Here is a 25,165-nt window from a genome sequence, read left to right as displayed (position 1 = left end):
TACCATAAATCTTATGTAACTGTTCACGTCAGTGTGCTGCGTTTTAGAAAGTCCTGCATGCAGCATCTTTGGTGTACTTTTCAAAATCACACCAAAAACACACCTTACACCACCAGTGTGGAAGCAGCCTAAAGGATTTCAGTCTAGTAAACGTGTCAAACAACTGAATGTTATCTCTGTACACTGTATCAATTCTGTATAGCAGTTCAGACCCCGTTCACATCTGAGCAATGTTCCGCGTTGCATTTTTTCTGTTTCACTATTTTTATTGTTTTAAAAGTAGAACATAGAAATAGGTGTACAGCAGTGGCCTCATAGATCCTCACTGGCCACACAGTATAAACTCGCATCGCAGGCCCACGCTGCATTTTTTGCACATTTTTGTAGCAGCCCATTCATTTGAATAAGCCTCCTTGACTCCAAAAATGCATCAAACACGCTAATGTTCCAAATGTTAGAAGTGAGCCAAGCAGGTTTTGCGTAGTGAGTTTTTGCGTGTTTTTCAAGTATTCATGCAACTGATACCAGCATTTGGGGTGTTTTTAATAATGGCCCCACAAGCAAGTCACGTATTTTAGTGCATTTTTCCCAATGTTTCCGCTGCACCCAGATGTGAACTGGGCTTGCACTCTGCGGTAGTTTATTCATTACACCTAAAATGATACTAAACATTATCCTATTCTGCAAAAAGAATCCATACACTTCCACTATGTAATGGATCTATAATCGATTTTTATAAAATCATTTCCTATTTTTCTGCCTCCTGTGGCCTCTCCTTTTCCCCTTTCCATTTAGGCTCGTTCACCCTTGACTTTATTTCTAACTCTTGCCAAACGCCCCTATAGCGTTTGACAGGCGTTAGACAGGCGTTAGACAGGCGTTTGGGAAGCGTTTTTAATGCTCTTCAAATGCTCCCAAAATGTCCTAGGCACGGTTTTCAGACGGTTGAAAGGCATTAGTCAAGCGTTAAAACCACACCACAAACTCCTATAATGAAGTTAAATTATATTAACGCTCCGCAACCACGTCGCAGGCATTTGCAGAGCGGCACCATAGACTTGAATTGGAGGCTTCAACTCCTCCTGACTTGACACAAGGCAACAGTTTTGCCGCAACGCGGAGGGACGCTAATGCTTCTGTGTGAACAGCACTGTGTGCTGCCATGTGCAGAATTTTGATAGGCGTTTGAGAAGCGTTAAAAACACTTCCCAAATGCCTGTCTGACGCCTGCTGACAAAGCTAGTGTGAACATAGCCTTTGTTTGGAACAAGCAGTGCACATTAGTTGCGGTCATATAAACTGCTCTCTGCACACTACAAATCCCACAGTCCATAGCTCATAGTCATAGTCCACCTTGAGAGCAAAAAAGAAAGGGTGGCTACCTTCCTACATACAGTGGGACCATGGAAAACTAAGGTAGCCACCATCAAACAAGCAGTCAGATCACAGAAGCAAAAAAAAAGGAGTTTGGAGATTCTGAATAGACCGAGTGCAAAAGTTCAATAGAATTTTTTGAGTTAAGAATACATACCTGAATAGAACTTTCTTTTTTTTTTGTAAATCAGAGTTTATGTCACTTTAAATATTTATTTACCATGAGTGTCAGCTCTATCTAGTGGTCACAATGCTGTGATTTTCTGATTCACCCTATGCTTATAATAGCCTAATAACATTCATTTTTGTTCTTAGCACAAAACTAATGTGCATGCAATTAAACAATGAATAGCTGTGCCATTTTGTTTCTTTAATAAACACCCCCCTTAGTTTACAGAGCATGAGGTCTCCCCCTCATATGACTTCCTCTTCTGACCACATTTTCTTAGCCTATAGTGTTAGGCTATTTTCTCTATTGGTTGAATGTTCTTCAAATCTTCTGGCCAAATGTTCTTAAAGTGTTAGTAAACCCAGGACCCTGCATCCACTATATCTGGTCTTCCACAGTACGCAGAACATGGAAATGCAATTATTTTAGTAATTATAAACTGCTAAATACCTTTTCTCATTAGAAGTTAGAGCAGTCTTGTGGATTCTATCAGTTTTCAGCTGAGCACTGGCTAAAGCTTGTAGGAGGAGTTTTCTTTCTGCTCTAGGAGGATGCAAAATGCCTGACCTCTGTCTGGGCAGTGCTAAATGTCCCTGTGCTGCTCACATGTACTCTCCCAAGAAAAAAAAAAACCTCTCTAGCAATACACACCAAACAGAGCATGTACAAAATACCTACGGTTCAGTCTGTCTTATCAGGAGATAAGAGGTGGTTGCTTAAACAAGGGGAGGAACAGAGCAATCAGGATCAAACAGCTTTTTTACACAATGCAGAGGATTAACCTCTTAGGCTCCACAGTGAGCATAACAAGCGTGCTTTACTGCATATACAGACTGATTTGTGGGTTTAGTAACACTTTAAGGTTATTTTCTCATAGCATTAAATGTTAGGGAATGCTAATCCCCTGCAAAAGGCAACAACTAGAAATTGACATTTCACACATATTACAGACATTACAGGTATTATTTTGTGTCAGTGCAGCCACTGTGGCCTATACACTGACATGGGCTGCCTGGATGCAGAACCTGGTGGGTCAGGCTGCATAAACACATTTTGCATTCACAGATTACTGGCATTAGAGCCTCTGCCAACAAAGTCTTAAAGTCCGGTAAAGAGTGATAAATGTTGTTGGATGGTACCTGTAGGGAAGGGATTATATACTGAGCCAGATTCTATTCCTCTTTTTTGTTTCATTTATGACAATCAGATGCTTACGTTCATTTATCATCCTGCACTAAAAAAATAACTGGAACCTGGTTGGACATTATAGACACATACATTTTTCTTTTAATTGGATTTTATGTAAGGATCCTGGCCATGCAGGGTGACAAGGATGTGTAAATCACAAAAGAATGCTGAGTCAATATTATTTTGGCAGGTAAAACAATTCGAATGGATGGATTGAAACTGCGTATTTAGCTTTTGGCTGCAGTTCAGTTTAACATAGTAATAAGGTAACTGACAGAGTTAATATTGATGTCACTTTAACCAATTCAAGTCCAGACACTTTTACCCCCTTCCTGTCCAGGCCAATTTTCAGCTTTCAGCGCTATCACACTTTGAATGACAATTGAATTTTTGAATGAATTTTTTAGCATTTTGAGACAGATAAAGCTTTATTTTGGTGGTATTCATTCAGCACTGGGATTTTTTTTCCAAAAATTTTGAAATAAAGCGTTTGTCTTATAAAAGTTTGCACATAAATAAGATTTCATAACTCTTGGCCAAAATGTATTCAGTTGTCTTCTTAGTAAAAAAAAAAAAAATAACCCTAATTAGTTTATAACCAAAAATTATAAATCTTTTTTTTTACATTTTTATTTTATTGTTTTAATATTATTATTTATGTTTTTTTTTTACATAATACCACCCTAGCAGTACAGTGTCACCATGGTCACACTGTACTACTTGTGGGGGCTGATGAAGATTTTTTTTTTTTTTTACACGGATTGCTTTTACACCCATAAAGGCTGTAAAAGCAATCATTTCTCCTTCTCTCTGGCTGGATCCTTGCAGCCATTGAGAAATACTGTGTGAGCTGTGATTGGTCACAGCTTGTCCCATGGTACAAGGCTGTTGTGAATAGTCTTGTACCATGTGACCTCTGTAATCATTCACAGATTTCACACGTAGTAAGCAATGATGTCAGAAGTGACATCTTGCTTACTACTATTCATGTGATCACTGATTGGCCAATCAGTGATCACATGATCGGGACCTCGCTCAGAGGTCCCGTACGACGATCGGTGTTCCACTGTGTCCGGAGGATTGCGGTGCTGCGTGCTCCCAGGGAGCGCGCACAAGCAGGGAGGCTGTTTATAAACGGCCACCCGCCCCTGCACTGCCACCGTTCAGCCGTTTATATACAACGGCCGGACAGGAGGTAGTTAAAGAATCAGGATGCTTTTCCACAATGGGGAGCCAAGATACAATTTTATCTAGGAATGAAGTGCCCGGTTTTGAGTCTGGGATGTGACACCCTAGAAGATTTTTTTTGTCTTTCACCACATCAATATCAGATACAGTATATTTTTCACACAGAAAAGCAATAAAAGCTGGTCCAGGCCTATGTAATTATGAGCAAGAGGGCATAAGGACATCATATAAAATGTCTGCACTTTTCTTTCTAAAGATACAATAGGCCACGTTAGGTGGCCACCATAAAACACAACTAGTGCTTAGAGGTGTGCTCTTAATGAAACAGCAACATTAAATACTTTGTGTTGGTACATACCAAGGGCAGTGATGATCCATCTTCAATATGCACCTAAAATAGTGAAAAAACATGTAAAATACCTCCTTGTTGTAATTTCTCTTGACATATGAGAGCAATGGTTTAGATCAGCCATTCTCAACCAGGGTTCTATGGAATCCTAGGGTTCCTCCAGAGTTTGCTAGGGGTTCTTTGAGCTATGGCTGTCTGACTTCCCGTTTGATAGTGCCAAAATCACTTGGCAGTGTCAGAGGCATGACCTCAATGATCCTTTTAGCTAACTGGAAGGGTGACATTCTGACTACCACTGTAAGGGGGTATTCCTCCCTCTGATGACCAAAGTAATAGACATTTTTCCACTGACATCCCAAAGAACTAGTTTTAGCAGGGGTTCCCCAGGACCTGAAAATTATTTCAAGGGTTCTTCAGGGGTAAAAATGTTGAGAATGGCTGGTGCTGATTAATAAAAATCTTAATTCAATAATATGTGCAGTAGACATGGTTACTGTTTTTTAATTAAGCAAAACTCGGCCAAAAAACAGGGTGGAAGAAGACAGTATGTGGTAGCTGGCATTACCACAGCCTACGTGATGACATAGCCAACAGGCAGAGCAGAAAGCTGTAGTTCTCAGACCAGGAGCAATTAAAGATATGTTTTTCTGCTAGCTAGCAGCTGTCCCAGTTCTCATGTAGCAGGTAATTACTGGTATAAAATCTTAAAGAAATTGAAACATTTTGTATTTGTTATCAAGAAGTCAAGTGTGGGGGGGGTGAATGGCAATATCCCATTAATGGAAAAATCACATATACCCCTACACAGTACACGGTCAGCCAATATTCGTGTACTCCCTATACAGACGACATAATCAGTTCTTTTAGAAAATAAGTTATATTTGTGTAATGCACTGCCATCGTGTATTTCTCTGCTTTTATCCCTGAGTACCACTCCAATATTTCTGTCTCTCATAAACAGTCATCTGGGTCATATGAAGCATCCTTCAGCTTGTGTCAGGTATAGACTTCCTCTCATACACAACCCAATTATTGGCCGGGGCTAATTAAAGTACTCTGGCTTCTATTCAATTCAAGATAATCAACATCAGCGTAGACCAGCGCTGTCAATATGCCTACCAGCTGAAACAAGAACATCATTTAGACACTGACAGCACTGAGAGCTCTGCCACCGTCTCCTCAGCTTCTAATCTTGTACAAATGATCACAGGGAATCGGGTTCATACTTATCACAAACAGAGCAGTGATGACAGCGGTCAGGCTTCACAAGCTGGCATCTGTCACAGTATCTGATGGCTGCAGAGAAAAGAGTTGGGAGTTAATGTTCATTTTGGCAGTAAATTCAGTCGAAAGATCTCAAAGTTTAAAGGAGATGCCACCATTGTCTAGGTTCTCATTATATTCTTTGTCTTTGTTCTGCAATACTGTTACCAATGTTTTATTTAAGGAGGCTCTTCAGAAACAAGGATGAGAGCTTTGGATTTACAGCATATTATGACTTGGCTTCTACAAACTAACTGTTTCTTAAAGTCACCAAATGTGAGTCGGCAGTCGGGGGTGCAGTCGGGGGTGCTGGGGCAGTAAAAATAGGAAACTGGGCTGCAAAGGTAGGCAGAGGTGGGTGTACACATGCCTTGGCCACAATGTAAAGAATTGTGGTGTGCAACAATAATTATCCCTCCCTGGCAAACAGTACCACCAGTGCGTGTGACCCATGCAAGTGAAGGTGGCCACGACGCAACCACAAGCCAATTGCTCATGGTTGTGCCACAGTATTCCCACTGCAAGAAACTGTTTGGTTGTAAAAATAAAAAAAAAAATATATAAAAAAACAGGCATTCAGGAAGCAGCAGCGTCACCATTTTAATGCGTGCCAGCCACACCTGCAACACTCTGTGGAAAGTGATCCACCACATAACATTTTTCTTAAACTGATGCAGGTGTAAATGAGCCCTAAAAGAGAAGTCCATTTTTTTTTTACTATAACTCATGTTACACCTATATTTCAGATGTAACTAGAGATGTACAATTTCCAGAAATTTTGATGCCATGGAAAAAAAAAACATTTTTCCTCATTTTTTCCGGAAAAAATTTAACCTCCCTAGCGGTATGATTATTTCAGATTTTTGGTGCTGAAAGCAGTACCATTATTTTGCATGGAAATATGTAGTTTTTTTATTGTGGGCTGTAATTTTTAGGAATAACTCACTGAAATCTGTCCGAACAAGAGTCTATTAAACATCCCGGGTATGATAAAATTTGACACACGAAATCATAAATTATAATTTAATAAATAATCATACAAAATAATAATATAATAATAATACATTTAATTCAATAATATAATCAAACCAAAAACACTGAAATTTGAAATAGAGCACCAAGTTCGCACATTGCTGAGCAAAGTCGCAAAATCGTTTTCAGTGTCTGATGACGAATTTCCCCACGAATCATTATCACTCAATTCTGCAAGTGGTTCTGATTTACTAGTGCTGTTCTCTAGCTGATCTAAACCCGCTTTTGACCTAAAGGGACACTTTTTGGACGCCATGGACGTTTCTCAGTTTCCAGGCAGAAAGAACAGACAAAATGCAGGCAGGGCACAGGACAAAGCACTAGGGACAAAATGTATGTGAAATGGGTTGAAACAGCAATGTTTTACAATGTAAAATTTGTTTGGAAAAAAATGAAATTTTTTTAAATGTTCAAATTTCCCGCTACCGGCAGCGCCCGTACGTCCCGACTTCACAGGGACCGGAACACAGAAGCCAGATGCCGGCATCGGCAGGAGGAGATGGCCGGGGACGCTGCGGGGGATGCATCGCGGGAGCTCAGGACAAGGTAAGCTCTGCAGGGAATCCCTATGCAGCGCAGCATGTTAAGTCCGAGTGTAGCTCGGGGTTACCGCTTTTGGTACTGACATTTTACCCCGAGCTACACTCAGGAATACCGCTAGGGAGGTTAAATATTCAGAAAAAAAATTCAGTGTGAAGCAGTTTTACAAATTGAAAGTTGTTGTGTTACACTACAGTGTATATAAAAGTATTATGCTTGAAATAAAAGTACAGCCTATTCAGTACATAAACTAAAGTTGCTTTTTAAAATTGTATTTTTAATTACAAATGGAATGATAAGGATTGTATATGTTAAGAACACTTCAACTATACATGAGAACAGGTAACCACCACCCATCCTCTTGTAACAATTTTAAAGCTTCCTGCCAGTATGCATTTTCACTTATTGACAATGCTGATCAAGAAGCATAGATTGCTCTTGCAAGAGCTTGATCAATGTTCTCCTAATTTTCGAGTGTCATTTTATCAATAAATGAAGAGATTGTGTGTTTTTGGGAGGCCATGGTTTGCAACACCTCCTCATTTGAAGATGATGCTGGTGAGGAAACAATTTCTGATGATCCAGAGCAGTAGAAAGTGTTTCTGGAATGAGTACTCTGAAGGGAAGTGCTACTGTCTTTAGGGCACCTCTGGCATGCAGGGATGTGTTTGGTCATCCTTGTAGCATTTGGAAAAGAATATTTCTTCTCACAATATTTGTAAATTGCAGCTTTGCTCTCAGAAATTGCACTGTTGAAATATTTGCAACTGTTGGGCTCACCATTTTACTGAGAGGTGGAAAAGAAAAAACAATTCACTGACCAGACTATAGGTAGGCATTATGCTGGGATGGTGGAGAACATAAATAAGAATCATTTAAAGGGTATAAAGATAAACAAATTTGTCAGACAAATTTACTGTATTACCTGTCAATTAAGGTCTGAGAGGACAGAAACTATCATCTACTGTATCCCAACAATCACCCAACTGAAGGAGGTGAATATGGAGCCCACAAGCAAACTAAACTGGAGCCTTTCCCCTGCAGGGCCTCCTAGTTGCAGACTTCTCTTTTTTGAGAACTGCATTGAGAAGTACTGTACAGTGTTACTTGAATTGTATTCCAGGATTTGCTTCAGCAGAGAGAACTTGCAATAATTTAAGACTTTACATATTCTCAGAAATATTTCATTAAGGTTCATGTTATATAGTTTGTACACCATGTCATAGATACATTATTGATAATGTTAAAAGAAAATTTTCCCACTTCTTCCACAAATTTTTTCAAAAAAAAAAAGCCTTGAAAAAAAGCGGAAAAAAGTGTTTTTATCCCCCAGTTTTTCTGTTTTTTTCCCAGGCCTTCCCATCTCTAGGTGAAACATGGTCGCACTCTGCAGCCCTCCAACCCTAAAGAGACTCATAGTTCTCAATAGAACATAATTGTGGTGACACCATTAACACTTATATTCTGTTGATACTTCCCCCAGCCCTGTATATGAAGGTCCAAATTGCAGCTTAAGATATAATCTGCTGGGGCCAGAGCAGTGAATCAATAATCCAATGAATGTGGTTACAATGCTTTGTAGGTCTAATGCAAAAAGAAAAAAAAAATGCATGCCTTTTTTTTTTTAATCGGTATGGGTGGTACTATATTTTTTAGAAAAGGTGGACTTTGCCTTTAAAGCTGCATGTTCCCTTAATAAAAGGGATCATGTACATGGACTTACGTATTTTTCCTGCATTTATTCATGCATTTAAAATTTGTGCAGTGTGGATGACATTTCTGTGGCTGTGTTTGACCTGTTTTGCATTATGTTTCGCTGAATGCAGCATGTCCTACTACAATAGGCACTGAAGGCATATCAGGCCAAGCGCAGCCTTTTCAGCATTAAATAAACACTGAGTCATTGAAAGTCTTTTTTATATTATGAAGTGTAATTCTGTCTCACAAAAGTATTATTTTATCACCGCATCCAATGGTCTGTTTTCTTGCTTCTGCCTAAATGGGTACCTCACTGAAACACACAGAAAATGCCAGCCTGAAACTGTAACATACTTACACACCCAGTAAATCCTGCGCTGTCCTTCTGTGATCCACCGAAAGCCAATGCACCTTGGATCCCGCACCGCAATCTTCTTTGTACTGTCCACTTGTATGGCAGGCTGCACATGGCATGGCAAGACAGGGTCTCTTTAGGAACCTAGATCATAGTGGGCCTCAGTGACACCTTGTAATCAAGACAGAGTTTATATTCTATTTATTACAATACCATATGTTATAATTCTACATGTGTTCAATTCCTTGAAATCATTGATACCTGTATCGCTGTTGGCCTATAGATATATTGCAAGTGGTAAAATCAATAGCAATGATGTATATATATATGCAATGTTTATCGTTTTTCTATCCATGGCAGAATTACAAGCTGAAGATGCAATATATCAAATATTGTTTGTATCCTAATCCATTCTTGAATGTAGATTGCTAAATCATCACTTTCGAGAATTTATCACTATCAGTGTCCATCATACACTGAGATATATTGGCTGATTGTAACAAAGTATATATAATATATAATATACAATTTTGTATGTACTGTTTTTTTTTTTTTTGCTGCTTTTGTATTGGAGATTGTGGGGGTTTTAGGGGTTAGGGTGGAATTCTCATTTTCTATATTATGGCTATTTACACTAAGACACTAATATACTGGCTAATTATATTATTATTTTACAGGATTTATATAGCGTCACCAGTTTGCTCAGCGCTTTACAATATAACGGGAGACAATACAGCAACAATACAGTTCAATACAAGAGGAATTTGAGGGCCCTGCTCCTTGGAGCTTACAATCTAGAAGGGAGGGGCTAGTGGTACAAAAGGTAGTAACTGTGGGGGATGGACTGCTTGGAAGAGTAGAAGATTCCAGTATTATCCGAGGGCAGGATAGGCTTCCCTGAAGAGATAGGTTTTCAGAGATCGCCTAAAAGTGAGCAGAGTAGGCAATAGTCTGATACCTTGGGGTAGAGAGTTCCAGAGGATGGAGGAAGCTCTGGAGAAGTCCTGGAGACAAGCATGGGAGGAGGAGACAAGGGAGCTAGAGAGTAGGAGGTCTTGCGAGGAGCGGAGAGCAGGGGCGTATTTGCCGCGAGGCAAACTAGGCATTTGCCTAGGGCGGCATTTTTCAGGGGGGCACCGGCACCGCCCCCCTTGTCAGAAGTGATCAGAGAGCAGAGCCATTATCTAGGCTTGCATGTCTCCACCACCTGCATGGGAATGGAACTGATCCGTGATAGCCTGCTGGAAGACGGGGGGAGAAGGTGTCCAGTGTCCTACTCCCCAGACCGAATCACTTGCAGATGACGTGCCGCGATGTGTGAGCTGCTTAGCCCAGCTAGACTCCCTCTGCCCGTTTGACATTAGCATTAGCTAACCCCTCCCCTCCTCTCTTTAATCCGGCCACACCCCCAGGAATTGGGATCACTGAGCAGCCGGATCTGCAGGGCACACACTAGTCGGAAGAGAGGAGGAGCCTCCGCTGATCTGTGAGTGCTGCCTTACATAGACTCTGTCCATTGTCTGTATGGGGATTTGAGGAGAATGGAGCAGAGGGACGGGTGCTGCCTGTGGAGGAGAGAGGGAGCCCTGCCAGAAGAGGGAGATGATGTTGGCTGGAGGTGGTGCTACTGGGGATCTGCAGGATGGAATTGGAAGAGCACAGAAATGAGTAGCTGAGCATATGCAGTCAGCTCACTTGCCCTCTCACAGAATGTTGAGTTGTGAGAGAGAGTAGACTATGTGTACTGGGTAGGGAACAAGGCCAAGTGCAATTTATTTATTTTGGGGGGGGGGGGGCACGGCAACAGCTCAGGTGGGTGGTAGGTGCTGGCTCGGTGGTGGTGGGGGGGGGGGGAACAAAAAAACTGGACGCCCCGTCCAGTTTTTTTGTTGCCTAGGGCAGCAAAAAACCTAAATACACCACTGGCAGAGAGCACAGTTTGGGTGATATTTAGAGACAAGATCGGTGATGTAATTTGGAGCAGAGTTATAAATGGCTTTATATGTTATTGCTAGTGTTTTGAATTTTATCCGTTGGGCAATTGGAAGCCAGTGGAGGGATTGGCAGAGAGGGGTGGCAGATAGAGAACGGTTAGTAAGGTGGATGAGTCTGGCAGCAGCATTCATGATAGACTGAAGAGGGGATAGCCTGCGATGAGGTAGGCCAATGAGGAGGGAGTTACAATAGTCAAGGCAAGATATAACAAGGGAGTGGATAAGTTGCTTAGTGGTTTCCGAGGTTAGGAACGGGTGTATCTTGGAGATGTTGCACAGGTGAAGTCTACAAGATTTGGAAAGTGATTGGATTTGGGGCTGAGAGGACAGATGAGAGTCTAGGATTACACCTAGTACCCTGGCATGAGGGGAGGGACTGATGGTTGTATTGTTGATCTTGATGGAGAAGTCAGGGGAGGGGGCAGGGGCTGGGGGGAATACTAAGAGTTCAGTTTTGGAAAGATTTAGTTTGAGGAAGGGGCGTGACATCCATGCCGATATGTCACTTAGTAGGTTAGTGATGTGAGAGGAGACTGAAGGGGTGCGGTGAGGGGTAGAAAGATAGATTTGTGTGTCATCAGCATAGAGATGGTAGTTAAAGCCATGGGAGTTTATCAAGTGACCAAGGGAGGAGGTGTAGATGAACAAGAGAAGGGGTCCAAGGACAGAACCTTGAGGGACCTCTACAGAAAGAGGGAGTGAAAAAGAGAAGGCAGCATTATAGGTAACACTGAAGGAGCGCTGCGATAGGTAGGAGGAGAACCAGGAGAAAGCAGAGTCTCTGAGGCCAAGAGAGTGGAGTTTTGAGGAGGAGGGGATGGTCAACCGTATCAAAAGCTGTTTACACACAGAGGTGCTTTTTATATGGGTGGTCATACATAATTTTGGCTATTCAGGGGTGTCAAACTGGCGGTCCTTCAGCTGGTGCGAAACTACAAGTCCCATTATGACTCTGCCTTTGGGAGTCATGCTTGTAACTGTCAATCTTGCAATGCCTCATGGGACTTGTAGTTTGGCAACAGCTGGAGGGCCACCAGTTTGACACTGGCGTGTGGACTGGCTGCTACGTAAGTTTTTATTTAAATATGCTACATGTTCCTATGGTATAATTAAATATACTACACTATGGGAGGATTCCTTTGTCTTATTCTGAGAGATTGATATTACAACCTTTCCTGGAGAAGAGCCATAGTGGGAATATTATATCCTGAAAGCTGTCTTGGAGTGCTTTGGTACCTGGAGGATCTGTGAGAGGGATCCACTACTGCTCTTTGATCCGCAAGGGTCGAAGGGATGAGGTGAGAGGCTAATTCAGAAGGTGGTTGGATTCGTAGATCTATATACACCCAGAAACCTACACGAGTTTTCACCTGTGGTCACTAACAGTATAATTTGGAAGCACTGTTTTTTTCACCAACAATATTTTATATTTTTTGGACTTTGAGATATTAGTTTGTGTCACCATTATTATGGTTATTTTTTCACTTCACAATAGGCACGTGTGATTTAATTATATGTATGTGTATTTTTGGTTCATGCACATACATATAGATATGGTTTTTTGTGTTTTTTTGTGTTTTTACATTTTTTGAGTGATTTATTTGATTGTTGTTATTATCAGCAAGCACGCATAGATTTGCATTGTTAATATTGTTAACATTGTCACATTTTTTGATTTGATATTTTGGGATCCCACATTCACAATTTGGTTGATTTGAATGTAGCGCAGCATTCCTTATGTTTTATATTTACTTGATCACTGGTATATGATTTAATGCTAGCAGCTCCCTTTGGGATTTATACACATATTTATTTGATTTATACACTTGGAGCGCAGGAGGGTCACACCACTATTGCTACAAGTTTGACACTTGTGCCTTAGTTGGTAATTTGACCCCATTAGCATGCCCCTTTGAGTGTTACAGATCTTATTCTTAGTTATTGACAATATGCCATAGTCTTCAACAAAATTATAACAATTTTCCCTACTGTTAGCCTTTGGCTATGGCTGACTCCCTTGGCATATATTACTGGCAGCTTGCTAGTTAGCAAATATGTAAGTACAAAATTTACACAGACTATACCCTCAATAACGTCTAATGTCTCTGCAGCAAAATCTCACAAGGCTCATCAAAGGGTTCTGATTTCATTTGTGCTAGTTAACGTTCATTTATTTGGCCCAGCTGTTCAGTTAATGGATCTAACAGTGTTATACTCCCCTATACTGTCATACTTTTCTCTTCAAAAACGTAACATTGAATTGAAATAACCTCTTGTATGAAGAATGCCTGAAGTGATTTAATATTTTGAAATGGAGATTAAGAGACGCTGCTGTGAAGAAAGTAATATATAATATATACCCCCTGACATTGTCCTGGTGTAGACGGGAAGGTCCTTGGCTAGTCTTCTGAGAACATCTTGCTGGGATTCTCCTCTGGGTTCTCGTTCTATAAGCTCTTTGTCAGCATATGACAGATGAAACTAAAATACAGCATATAAAAATGTCTGTAAAATATGGACACGCACATTTTTTTAAAAAAATGACTGCACTTTTACTATAAATTATAATGTACACTTGTCCCTGTGGTCTCTGAAAAATGCCAATGGGGTAAGATACCTTTACAGACAAAAGTGCTGTTTCATGCAGCTTGGCCTGCAGTCTCCCAGAGCTGATTACACTGAGCACTGCTGTGACCACGCAACTCTGGGCCACCATTGTGTGGCAAAGACACGAGACCTGCTTTATACTGGCCTGAATAGGCAGCCCCTCTCTATGGATGTTATTACAGCAATGGGAGGCTGCAGACCTGCCTGCTTGAAAATGGAAACCCATTGTACTGCCATTATTTCAGAGGCTGCATATTTCATAGTGAAAGTGCTCTTACATTTAAACACAGCTATTCAAATTACAGATAAAGTTTACAGATAAAACCTTTTCCTTTCCTCTTCTTTTGAAAGCTGTAATGAAATTATCAAGAGTCCTCCCATTTCAGATTCCCTTATATTTATTCTATACTATAATTGCCTACTGACACATACATAGTTACATAGTTAGTCTGGCTGAAAAAAAAAGTCCACCCAGTTTAACCATTAAAAAAAAAAAAAGTTATCATCCTACACCCACAGTTGATCCAGAGCAAGACATACAGCAGGCCCAACATCAACAAAGGCATCCCAGAATCCCTAGCTTTTGAATCTAGCTATGAATTATTGTCAGGGCTCAACTGGGAAATTGTACAGCTAAAGTGATGGCAGGAATGCTTTATTTTTGTTCTTTTCCCAAAAACCATTTCCTTTTCCACATTGTCCTAGCACCTAATTAAAAGTGGATGCAGTAAAAAAAATACATTATTTTATGGATTCTGCCATTAATAGCATTGAGACAATGAAACATATTTTTTTTTCACAAAAGTACCCTTTATTGTACTGTACGTGGTTTACAAAAACTGCTGTAATTCCTCTAGTTATACTGTTGAAAGAATATCAATATTATAAAATCACTAAACTTAAATTCAAGTAGCTTTGAAAAATAAGACTTCGAGAATACAAATTAACATTTCTTTTTTGATAACAGTTGGAAAAAATGTAACATTACTTTAACATTATCTGTGCAAGCAAATCCAAATGACATCTGCATCTAGTTCGGGCAAGGGGAGGCTTACAAGAAAATTGACAGCAAATTTCTTTTGATGGGATACCTAGACAGGAAGAAACTATGTAGGTCAAAGGCATTTGATATTTTGCTCAACTGTCCATGTTAATTATAGGTCTATGATAAAACCTAGTTTTGGGTAAATTATGTCTTTGAAACACCCAAGGCCCTCAAAAGACCTAAAACAAATTTGAATCAATCTGAAATATAAAGGGAAACACCAACCAAATAAGCTCTCTAGTGAAGAGTTAGGAGGCACACATACTGTATATCAGACTTTCTCAACCAGGGTTCCCAGGCACCCCGGGGTGCCTTGAGGTTTTTTCAGGGGTACTTTAGCAAAATGTCTAAAAATTGCCCAAAACGTATATACAAGCCAGCGGGCGGAACAAGTCTGCCTTTTAGTTACACAAAGCCACAGGTTTTCATTGTGCACCAGTACGACCTTCTAGCTGCTGACGTCCTGACAACCAATGACATCATCAGTTGATAAGGAGGATGTCAGCTGCCTGCACAGCATCTTAGTTTGACCCTTCCCTGCCCCTCTCCATCAGTGCTGGGGTCACATTATCTCACTAAGGGAGAAGAGAAACATTGGAATACTACTCAGTATCAGTGTGCAAAAGTGTATTTGCTTTGGAAGAATAAATCATCTTTATTGTTGGGTGTCCTACATGTGTGGATGTTGCTGCATTATATAAAACTATTAGAATAGGTTTTCATATTTTAGAATGGAGTGCCCTTTTAAAATTATGGCCAGTCTTAAGGCACTTTATTTTAGAATGGCGTGCCTCAAGACTGTCCATAATTTTAAAGGGTGCCTTGATTGAAAAAAGGTTGAGAAACACTGCTGTATATTGAATAAATGGAAATATTAAATTGCAGTCTTGGGGCAGAAGTGGATAAAATCTCCAGTCCCCCAAAGTGCAAAAATATTCCACCACCCCCATACACCAGCAAAGTCATTGGGTAGCTGTAATGTGGTACTAATGGCAATGCCTGCCTCCGATGACTGGACATTTAAAGAGGAATATGAATTTTTATTACTAGGCTTCTCGTGTCAATGGCAGCAAAAGCAGTTCAACCAATGGTAATGACCTGTCAAAGCCGGTCTGCATCCACTCTTGGAATTAGGAATGTGTCAAATGGTATCCCTGCCTCTGTGGACCTCTTTCTTAGATTGTACTCCCCTTGAGGGTTGGTACTGATGTAAAAGTACAATATAGATGTAAAACGCTGCATAAATTGACGGCACGATATAAGTACCTGTAATAAATAAAATAAATAAAAACAAATGGACACTGTCCTAGAATCTAGACAAAGTGCAACTTGTAGAAGAGCTGATCACCTGTTGAACTGCAGTGAACTATGGTATTGATTCTTAGCAATGATATGTCATTTGTACCTAGGAGTACTATTGATACCCCCCAATCTTGGAATTAATTGCTATGCTCAACAAATCAAGCCATGGATATAAAATGGTTGCTTAGAAACACGAGTACGCTGAGAACTCTTGTAGGTCAGATGCCCAGAGACTGACATTCAACAACTCCGCTCCATCACTGAGCTTATTTATATAAGCAGAGGAAGGTCAGATTTCAACCCTTGGCTCTAAAGGCAAGTCCGATCAGCATCAAGATGATCCTAAAAATCTATACAATACAAACATATGTTAAATGCATTTTATTCACTTAATATGTGGAGAACTTTAGCCCACAAATAATCAATCAGTCCAGTAATTTGTTTAATGCAGTAAGGCACATGGCTGACAATATTAGTCTTTCCTTTGGCAGATACACACAGCAGAAAGCGAAGATTTGGAAGCTCAGCGGTTTCCGTTTCTGGCATCTGATTTCCATTTAGCAGGCAGAGTAAATATTTAATGCTGCATGAGCATTACTCGACATCTATTTAATTCAAGAAGTGAAAACTAGACTCACACTACAACCTGTAACACTCTAGACAACATTCAGTTTGTAAGGGAAACATGCCCTTCCCTGATGTGCTATTCATGGAATTCACAAAAACATGCAAAGCATAAAGGCAGCAGTGCTGGAAGACCTGAACATAATGTACAGCAATGAAGACAACTCCATCTAGACCTGCTCATGGAAGTTAGCCACATCTCAGCATCATGTAGTACATTCAATATACTTGAAAATTGTCTTTATTCTGCAAAGCTACTAAAAGGAAGGCTCATGGGTGCACTAAGCCAACTTCATCCAAACAGCTTTTTAGAGCCAGATTATGTGTTATGTGCATTTACAGAACTATGCAGTTAAAGCAGCTGAATCACTGTACACTTGTGTTAAAGTGTTACTAAACCTACAACAGTAAAATCAGTCTGTATATGCAGTAAAGCATGCTTTTTATACTCACTGTGGAACCTAAGGGGTTAATCCTCTGATTTGTGTAAAAATGTTGTTTGACCCTGTCTTCTCTGATCCTCCCCTTCTTCTACTGCCTCCAATCCATCTGCTGATAGTACAGAGCTCTAGGAGTCACATTGCACATGCTCGGTTTAGTGTGTATGGCTAGAGTTTTTATTTTTCTTTGGGAGGGTGCATATGATTTGCACAGGGCCAATCAGCACTGTCCAGACTGACTGTCGGGGGTTGTGCAGCCTCATAGGACAGTCAGAGCAGAATGAAAACTCCTCCTACAAGATTAACCAGTGCTCATCTGGACACTGATAGAAGTCACAAAACTATATACTGCTGATGAAAAAAGGTATTTATCAGTTTATATTTACTAAAATAATTGCATTTTCATGCTCTGTGTACTGTGGGAGAACCGATATAGTGAATGCAAGGTCATAGGTTTAGTAACACTTTAAGGTGCCATTCCAAAGGAATGGCCCTGCAACGCACTAGACAAAGTAGAAGTACATTTTACATCCATTACTCTGTGTATCACTAGACCCTTAGTTTTGGAAAGTGTGGTGGAATTGACAAAACCTCTGTCAACATTTGTGTTTCATAGATTTTTCCTCATCTTTTTATTTCTCATTTTCAGATACAGTACACCATGAAATGAGGGGAAAACATTCAGCATTACAAACTTGTTTTTTTCCTGGTAGGGTAAAGAAGGTTTAGAACCTCTTTTGACTTTTTAACTTCTTTGTTGGGAACTTATTTCTTTACAATTCCTGGCCAGATGACAGATGTCAAACAAAGCAGGTCAATGACAAGAAAGCTTTTCAGTCAGCATTTAAAATATGAAAATAAATGTTACCCTTCCTGATTCCAGTAAAAACAAAGAAAAAAGTTTGAATTTATAAAAGAACAATAAAAAGTCTCTAAGAAATTGGTCATGCTGGTAACCAAAGAAAGGAAGATTGCAGGCATCACAATGAAACTGCAGCAAGACATCAGCTTTATTAAAACATTGGTGTACACAACACAAAACAGTCAACATGTGTCTGCCGTATCTCCTGAAGTCATGAGTAAGGCCATTATGGTGGAAACATGTTGACTGTTTGTGCTGTATGCACTGATATCTTAGAAGAGAAATGTGTTTTGTTTTATATAATCATACTTACCCAAGTGGATGTAGTATCGATCCGATGCTGCATCTGTCCCCCACCGGCTCTAAAGGTGAGAACTCTGAAGAGAGAACGGTGGGTAGATCCTGACTATATGGTCACGATCTTTTCCCAGCCTGGACCGGCTGAGTGAATGCAACCGGCAGCAGACTTTAGCCTGCTGTCAGCTGAAAACAGGTCACAAGAGTGCAGAATGATCCACATGAGAAGTATAAGCTTTAGCTTCTCCTTTAATAAAGCTGATGTTTTGCTGCACTTGACCATGATGACCGGTAATCTTCCTTTCTTCAGTTCGCCAGTGGACCACAATCCATATCTGAGCACCAGTCATCCATCTGTAGATGTTTAGTTGGATTATGGTTGTAACCAGATCAAAATGGGCTACAGGCTCAGGCTGTGGCATCTTGGTCCTACTAACCACCAGCTATTTGTCCGTCTTTTGATGCTGTCACCTACCTTCCATGATGTGTCCATCATGTCTCTTTTCAGCAGTGTTATTAAGGACTTGTCAGTTCAAGATCCAACTGTAAAAGTACACAACATCCTTGTACCAGGACAGTGAAGGTGATGCCAAGACTTTAACAATCCCTCTCTCCAAAAATGCAGAGTATTGTACTTATAAAAGGAACATAAACCATTTACATTTCTAAGCAAATTTACAATGAAGCTAGAGGGGCACTGATATTATGATTTCCACTTCATCCAATGAAAAAAAATAACATTTATTCATTGAAAAAAAACCCCCACTGTGTTTTGTGTATGGCAACAGTGCTGAGCAAGTGACCTCTTTGAGGTAACTATGCAGAAGGCCAGCTGCTTGGCAAGGGACCCAGAAGAAAGCAGTGATCACTGTTGTACTGCTGACTACTACAGGGTATGTGGCCTTCCACAGGAATCGTCCAGGTATGAGATGCGCATACCTACATTGATCCAAGCATGTAACTATTCAATAAAAATCATACCCTGGCCTCAGCTTTATGAAAAGATAAAAAAGTTATTTTTTAAAATATTTCATAAGTATTTTACATGTGCTATTCATCCCTATGGAAGAGGTGCTTGCTGGAACTGCACATAGGAAGCAGCAAACAGGATTTCTGAAAATGAACTACATTAGAAGCACAGAGATACAAATGGCCCCAATAGAAGTGACATGCTCCGTGACTTAGTACAAGACTGCCATATTGATAATGATCAAATAACCAAACTGCAGTTGCCTTGGAAAATAGTATTAACTTATGTTAAGGCTTCTCATCTGCTAATAATTAGATCATTTTAACTGCAGAGAACACTAGCCAGAGCAATGGCCTTCCTATAAATATTATTCTGCAGTCAAAACCTATTGATTCATTTTTGTTTTTTTTAGGCTAACATATAAATAGGCACTTTTGTCAATTTTGTGCTGTGACACATAAAAACAGACATCAAATAGATGGCATGTAGTTTGGTATTTACCAATGAAACAGCTGAGCAATCTTTTCTTGCTACATCAAAAGGAACAAATACTGAATAAATTGCCTCTGGAAAGAAGAGCTTACATAGAGCACACAGAGAGGGGGGACTGCTGTAGCTATACAAATAATGCCAGCTACAGAATCCCTTCTACATCACAGGAGCCAATGCTCGGCTGAACAATACAAATCCACCGCATTAATCAAAAGGCATGACAACAATAAAAGCGTGAAAGAATACATTTGTTAATTGATACAGTTTGGTTCCTACAACATCACCATTTATGATGCCACAAGGAACCTAAATTTGCTTTCTGGCTGGAAAGGCTACATTTGTTGTCAAAGTACAAGATTAAAATGGACTTAGAGTTTATCATCTTCAGATTTTAAAGTAGATATTTAATAAAGGAACAGTAAAAATGCTTTAAAATTATGGCCAAAAAACCCTGAAAATACAGAAGATTGTCTGATATGAAAGTTCAACTTTCATAAGCACCACTTTAGTAACAACTACCTCTGCTGACTTTTTCTGAAAGATGCATGTTCCAGAATTGTCACGTTAAAAGAGCAAATGAACTCTGGAAGCTGTGCCCAAAAAATGGCCGATGGTGCAGGGAGGCAAGGAATCAGACACTCCAGCATAGGACCACGTTTTCCTTGCGATATAGGATCCTCGCTTCTTGATTTATACTGCAGGATGGACTTGTGGTTTCACTCCTGTGGCATATAATATGTACAAATTAAGCAGATGTTCATGCCTCTGTTCTCCTTATGAAGCTTTCTGCAAAATTTATTTTTTGTTGTAATTTGGTCCTTATTCAGGTTATACAAAAGGCTGAATATTGAAGGAGACAGTGCATGAGTAATGATCATTTCATTTGTGCAATATATATGAAAACTAAAGAGACTAGCCACCAGAGACTTCTGCTAAATGCAATAGCACATGCTACTTGTGATATGTGGATTTCAGTGGTTTACACTCTTTTTTATGATTTTAATGGTATTTGCAATAAATATAGGTTTTATATGTTGTGTTGTTGATTAACAGATGGCACCAAGAAAGTCCTTTATATTTTCTCATGTTTCATTTCTTGATTACGTGTAGGGATGTAGTGCCGTCATTCACCCATCAACATACCTAGATGATGAGTTGGGCACAGAACTAGTCACCAGTATATTCCATGGTCTTACTGCAACCACCATCTTGCGGAGACTCCAGCAATGAGACCAGTGATTAATAGCATATAAAAGAATGATGTAGTGGAGTAGACAAGAAAAAAATTCAACCCAACACTATCTATTGACACAGGGGGTCATCAACCAGAACAAATACAGTAAATAAAGCTATAGAAAAAAAAAAGGAATTCAAGGATGACCACCAGGTCTAAATACACTTAATTCCATTATAAAACCAATATTTATTACAAGTAAAAAGTCACAGCATAGCAGCATTTAAAATTGTTTCACAAACAATTGTCCTGATCAGTCCTCACATTTTACAGTTGATCCGTTTCTTCAGGACTGTATCTTAGGACTTAGTGATCAACACAGCAGTGACGTCAACAAACCTCACTCCAAATCTCCTGGGACTATCAGCCAAAGCAGAAGTGCCTTAGATCTCACAGTGCAAATATACAGTTTTGAGGTAGCATAAACAGGAGTGCCTAGGCACCCCTTACAAACCAGGAAGGGCACTACTTATGTTCAGGAGGAATTCAAGACAAAATGTAAATCTTTCAATGTACTATTTAGGTACCATTACCACTTCTAGATGTTCCCTGTAACACAGTAAATCTTTGCTTTCTGAGCTCAGTTTCACTTAAATTCTGGAGATACTAGCTAAACTAGAGAGTCACTGGAAGAAGCACAATGCCAGTAAAGTCTCAAATACCTGTTCCAGGTTAGTGCATAATTAGGTAGTGCAGCTACCTAGGTTCTGCAGCTGTTAAGCTACAGAATACCAATGCAGGCAACTACAAAGGGATCCACAGCAAGCTTACTTTGCAATTTTACATCAAGATTCACTGCAATTTCAAGATATAGCTTTCACCCATTTCAACATATTTCCTGTTTATTCCCTTCCTTTAATTACCTTAATTATGGTCACTTGGTTTATGAATATATCATATAAAAGCGTAACAAAATGTGATGTAATACTTTTTTGTCATAAATAATACACTGCTCAAAAAAATTAAAGGAACACTTTGAAAACACATCAGATATCAATGGGGAAAAATATCATGCTGGATATCTATACTGATATGGACTGGGTAATGTGTTAGGAACGTAATGATGCCCCATCATTTGATGGAAATAAAAATTATCAACCTACAGAGGACTGAATTCAAAAACACCCCAAAAATCAAAGTGAAAAAATTATGCAGCAGGCTAGTCCATTTTGCTGAAATTTCATTGCAGCAACTCAAAATGGTACTAAGTAGTTTGTATGGTCCCCACGTGTTGTATGCATGTCTGACAACGTCGGAGCATGCTCCTAATGAGACGACGGATGGTGTTCTGGGGTATTTCCTCCCAGGTCTGGACCAGGGCCTCACAGAGCTCCTGGACAGTCTGAGGTGCAACCTGACGGCGCCAGATGGACCGAAACATGATATCCCAGAGGTGTTCTATTGGATTTAGGTCAGACGAGTGTGGGGACCACTCAATGGGATCAATTCCTTCATCCTCCAGGAACTGCCTGCATACGCTTGCCACATGAGGCCAGGCATTGTCATGCACCAGGAGGAACCCAGGACCCAGTACACCAGCGTAGGGTCTGACAATGGGTCCAAGGATTTCATCCTGATACCTAATGGCACTTGGGTGCCATTGTCTAGCCTGTAGAGGTCTGTGCGTTCCTCCATGGATATGCCTCCCCAGACCATTACTAACCCACCACCGAAACGGTCATGCTGAATGATGTTACAGGCAGCATAACATTCCCCAAGGCTTCTCCAGACCCTTTCACATCTGCCACATGTGCTCAGGGTGAACCTGCTCTCATCTGTGAAAAGCACAGGGCTCCAGTAACAGACCTGCCAATTCTGGTGTTCAATGGCAAAAAGCTCAATGCAAAAGCTCTATGGTGCCAGGAGGTGAGCACAGCACCAACTAGAGTATGTTGGGCCCTCAGACCACCCACATGAAGTCTGTTTCTGATGTTTGGTCAGAGACATTCACACCAGTGGCCTGCTGGAGATCATTATGTAGTGCTCTGGCAGTGCTCATCCTGTTCCTTCTTGCACAAAGGAGCAGATACCAGTCTTGCTGATGGGTTAAGGACCTTCTACTGCCCTGTACAGCTCTCCTACAGTAACTGCCTGTCTCCTGGAATCTCCTCCATGCTCTTGAGACTGTACTGGGAGACATAGCAAACCTTCTGGCAATGGCACATATTGATGTGCCATCCTGGAGGAGTTGGACTGCCTGTGCAACCTCTGTAGGTTCCAGATATTGCCTCATGCTAACAGTAGTGACACTGACCCTAGCCAAATGCAAAACTAGTGAAAAACAGTCAGAAAGGATGAGTAGAGAACAAAATGTCAGTGGCCTCGACCTGTAAAACCATCCCTGTTTTGGGGGTCATCTCATTGTTGCCCATCTAGTGCACCTGTTGTTAATTTCATTAACAGCAAAGCAGCTGAAACTGATTAACAACCCCCTCTGCTACTTAACTGACCAGATCAATATCCCAGGAGTTTAATGGACTTGATGCTATACTCTGATTTAAAAGTGTTCCTTTAATTTTTTTGAGCAGTGTACTTAGTATTGCACATAACTAATTAAATAAGCACCACGTTTTATCATAGCCAATACATTTTCTCATAAAGGATGCCTCTACAATATATATTTAAAAGTTAATTTACCTCTTTGGAAGGATTCATTGGCAATGTGAAGATTGTCTTCCAGTAGGACCAGACAAACAGAAGTATAAAGAAGTGATATGCTATCATGCAGAGAACTGTAGAAACAAAAAAAAAGACAATATTACAAATTAAGATGAACTTTCTGTTAGATGGTTATTCCTCTAAAACCCGCATCATAAATTAATGAGATTGAACACTAGGGACATGTGTCTTTTTTTAACCAGATAAACTGATGTAACTCGGATAATTGAAAACGCCACGAAAACTATTAGTTATGTGTTGACTACAATGGGTTTCTTAGATCTGCCAAAGACCCCAGTAACTCACATCTCGGCCCACAAAGCCATAATGTAGGCATCACGGTTGCACTTCCCAATAATTTGGGCTACAGTATGCAGAATCCATCAAGGTGCCATCATTTGGATTTGTGAGACTGAAAATTCTAATATGAGAGTCCCTGAGAAATTCTGGAAACCTTTCATGAAATTCAACTTGCCAACAGTCACATACAACTTAAATATTAGATTAGATAGGATAGTGCTATGGCTTTAAAGACCATATTCTGTTGCCTACATCTATCTATTATATCTTTTTATGCACATTAAATTAAATCCATTACTTTGTCACTTCTTTAAAGACCTATACTCTAACTTAATGTTTCTCTAAAACAAATCACCCCTCTATGCAATCACCATAAAAGATACATACAAGTTAGATATTATACCTTTATACTGGAATTCCTATTGGTGACAGTAGCATTTGTGAGTGCTGGAGTGCCAACAGTGTGATATAGTCTGAAGATCTGGATCAGAGTTCTGCCTAAGCAGCTGACTGGCTGGCTCTGTTTGAATGGCACTCCTCCAAGATCCTTTGGTTGAAGCCTTGTGACCAATGATTTGGCATTTGATCACATGAGTGGCAGTGGTATGAAAAAGAATTCCATGATTCCAGGAGAAAATCATTATTTATGATCTGTCTGTACCTTTCATACAAATTAGTTAGAGGTCTCTTTTTCTAGCAAACGATAAATAAGTGTACTTTTCTATAAACATTCTGGGTTCAAATAGTCAGATTATCTGCTGCCAACTGAATATCAAGCTGTACTACCTCAAAAGTCCATCTGCCAAAATTGTATAAGGTGGCATAGTATATACATCTCTATTTTCCTTGTACAATAATTGCAGGGCACATACTCCCAACATAGACCCCAACCCCCTGTTATTCTATTTGGTCCACTGACCACTCCTTCTGTCTCAGGTGTGCCTGTGAGCGAATCCCTGGCCAGGCAGCTAGATAATAATAATAATAGTAATTAAGAGGAAAAAATAGTTAGATAAAGGCTTGATGTAGGTCAGTGTCAGGGTCATGGTAAGGGTCAAAGGTCAACACCAGGGTTAAATGTCAGGATCAAAGGTCAGGGTCAGTATATTTTAGGTAGGATTTTACAACAAATTGCCTTTTTTAAATTAGTATCAGTGTCAGTTAGTGTCAGTATGTTTCACATA

At 40.0% G+C, this 25,165-nt stretch overlaps 1 protein-coding gene across 1 annotated transcript in view; it reads right to left on the bottom strand.

Annotated features, from left to right (window-relative positions):
* Nucleotides 1-25,165, bottom strand: part of ZDHHC2 (zDHHC palmitoyltransferase 2) — a 158,245-nt gene that overhangs the window by 54,852 nt on the left and 78,228 nt on the right. Inside the window, exons 3-6 of the mRNA XM_089669308.1 lie at nucleotides 23,661-23,755; nucleotides 13,511-13,631; nucleotides 5,495-5,564; nucleotides 4,278-4,310 (exon numbers count right to left, since the gene is read on the bottom strand). Coding sequence (XP_089525434.1) covers nucleotides 4,278-4,310; nucleotides 5,495-5,564; nucleotides 13,511-13,631; nucleotides 23,661-23,755 — 319 coding nt within the window. The remainder of the gene's footprint in view (nucleotides 1-4,277; nucleotides 4,311-5,494; nucleotides 5,565-13,510; nucleotides 13,632-23,660; nucleotides 23,756-25,165) is intronic.

Source organism: Staurois parvus, unplaced genomic scaffold (assembly GCF_062004578.1).
Source record: "Staurois parvus isolate SC_StPar_1 unplaced genomic scaffold, SC_StPar_1.0 ptg000071l, whole genome shotgun sequence".
In the NCBI taxonomy this organism is placed as follows: Eukaryota; Metazoa; Chordata; class Amphibia; order Anura; family Ranidae; genus Staurois; species Staurois parvus.
Note: the sequence above shows the minus strand (reverse complement) of the source record. Positions and strands in the feature narration are given on the sequence as shown.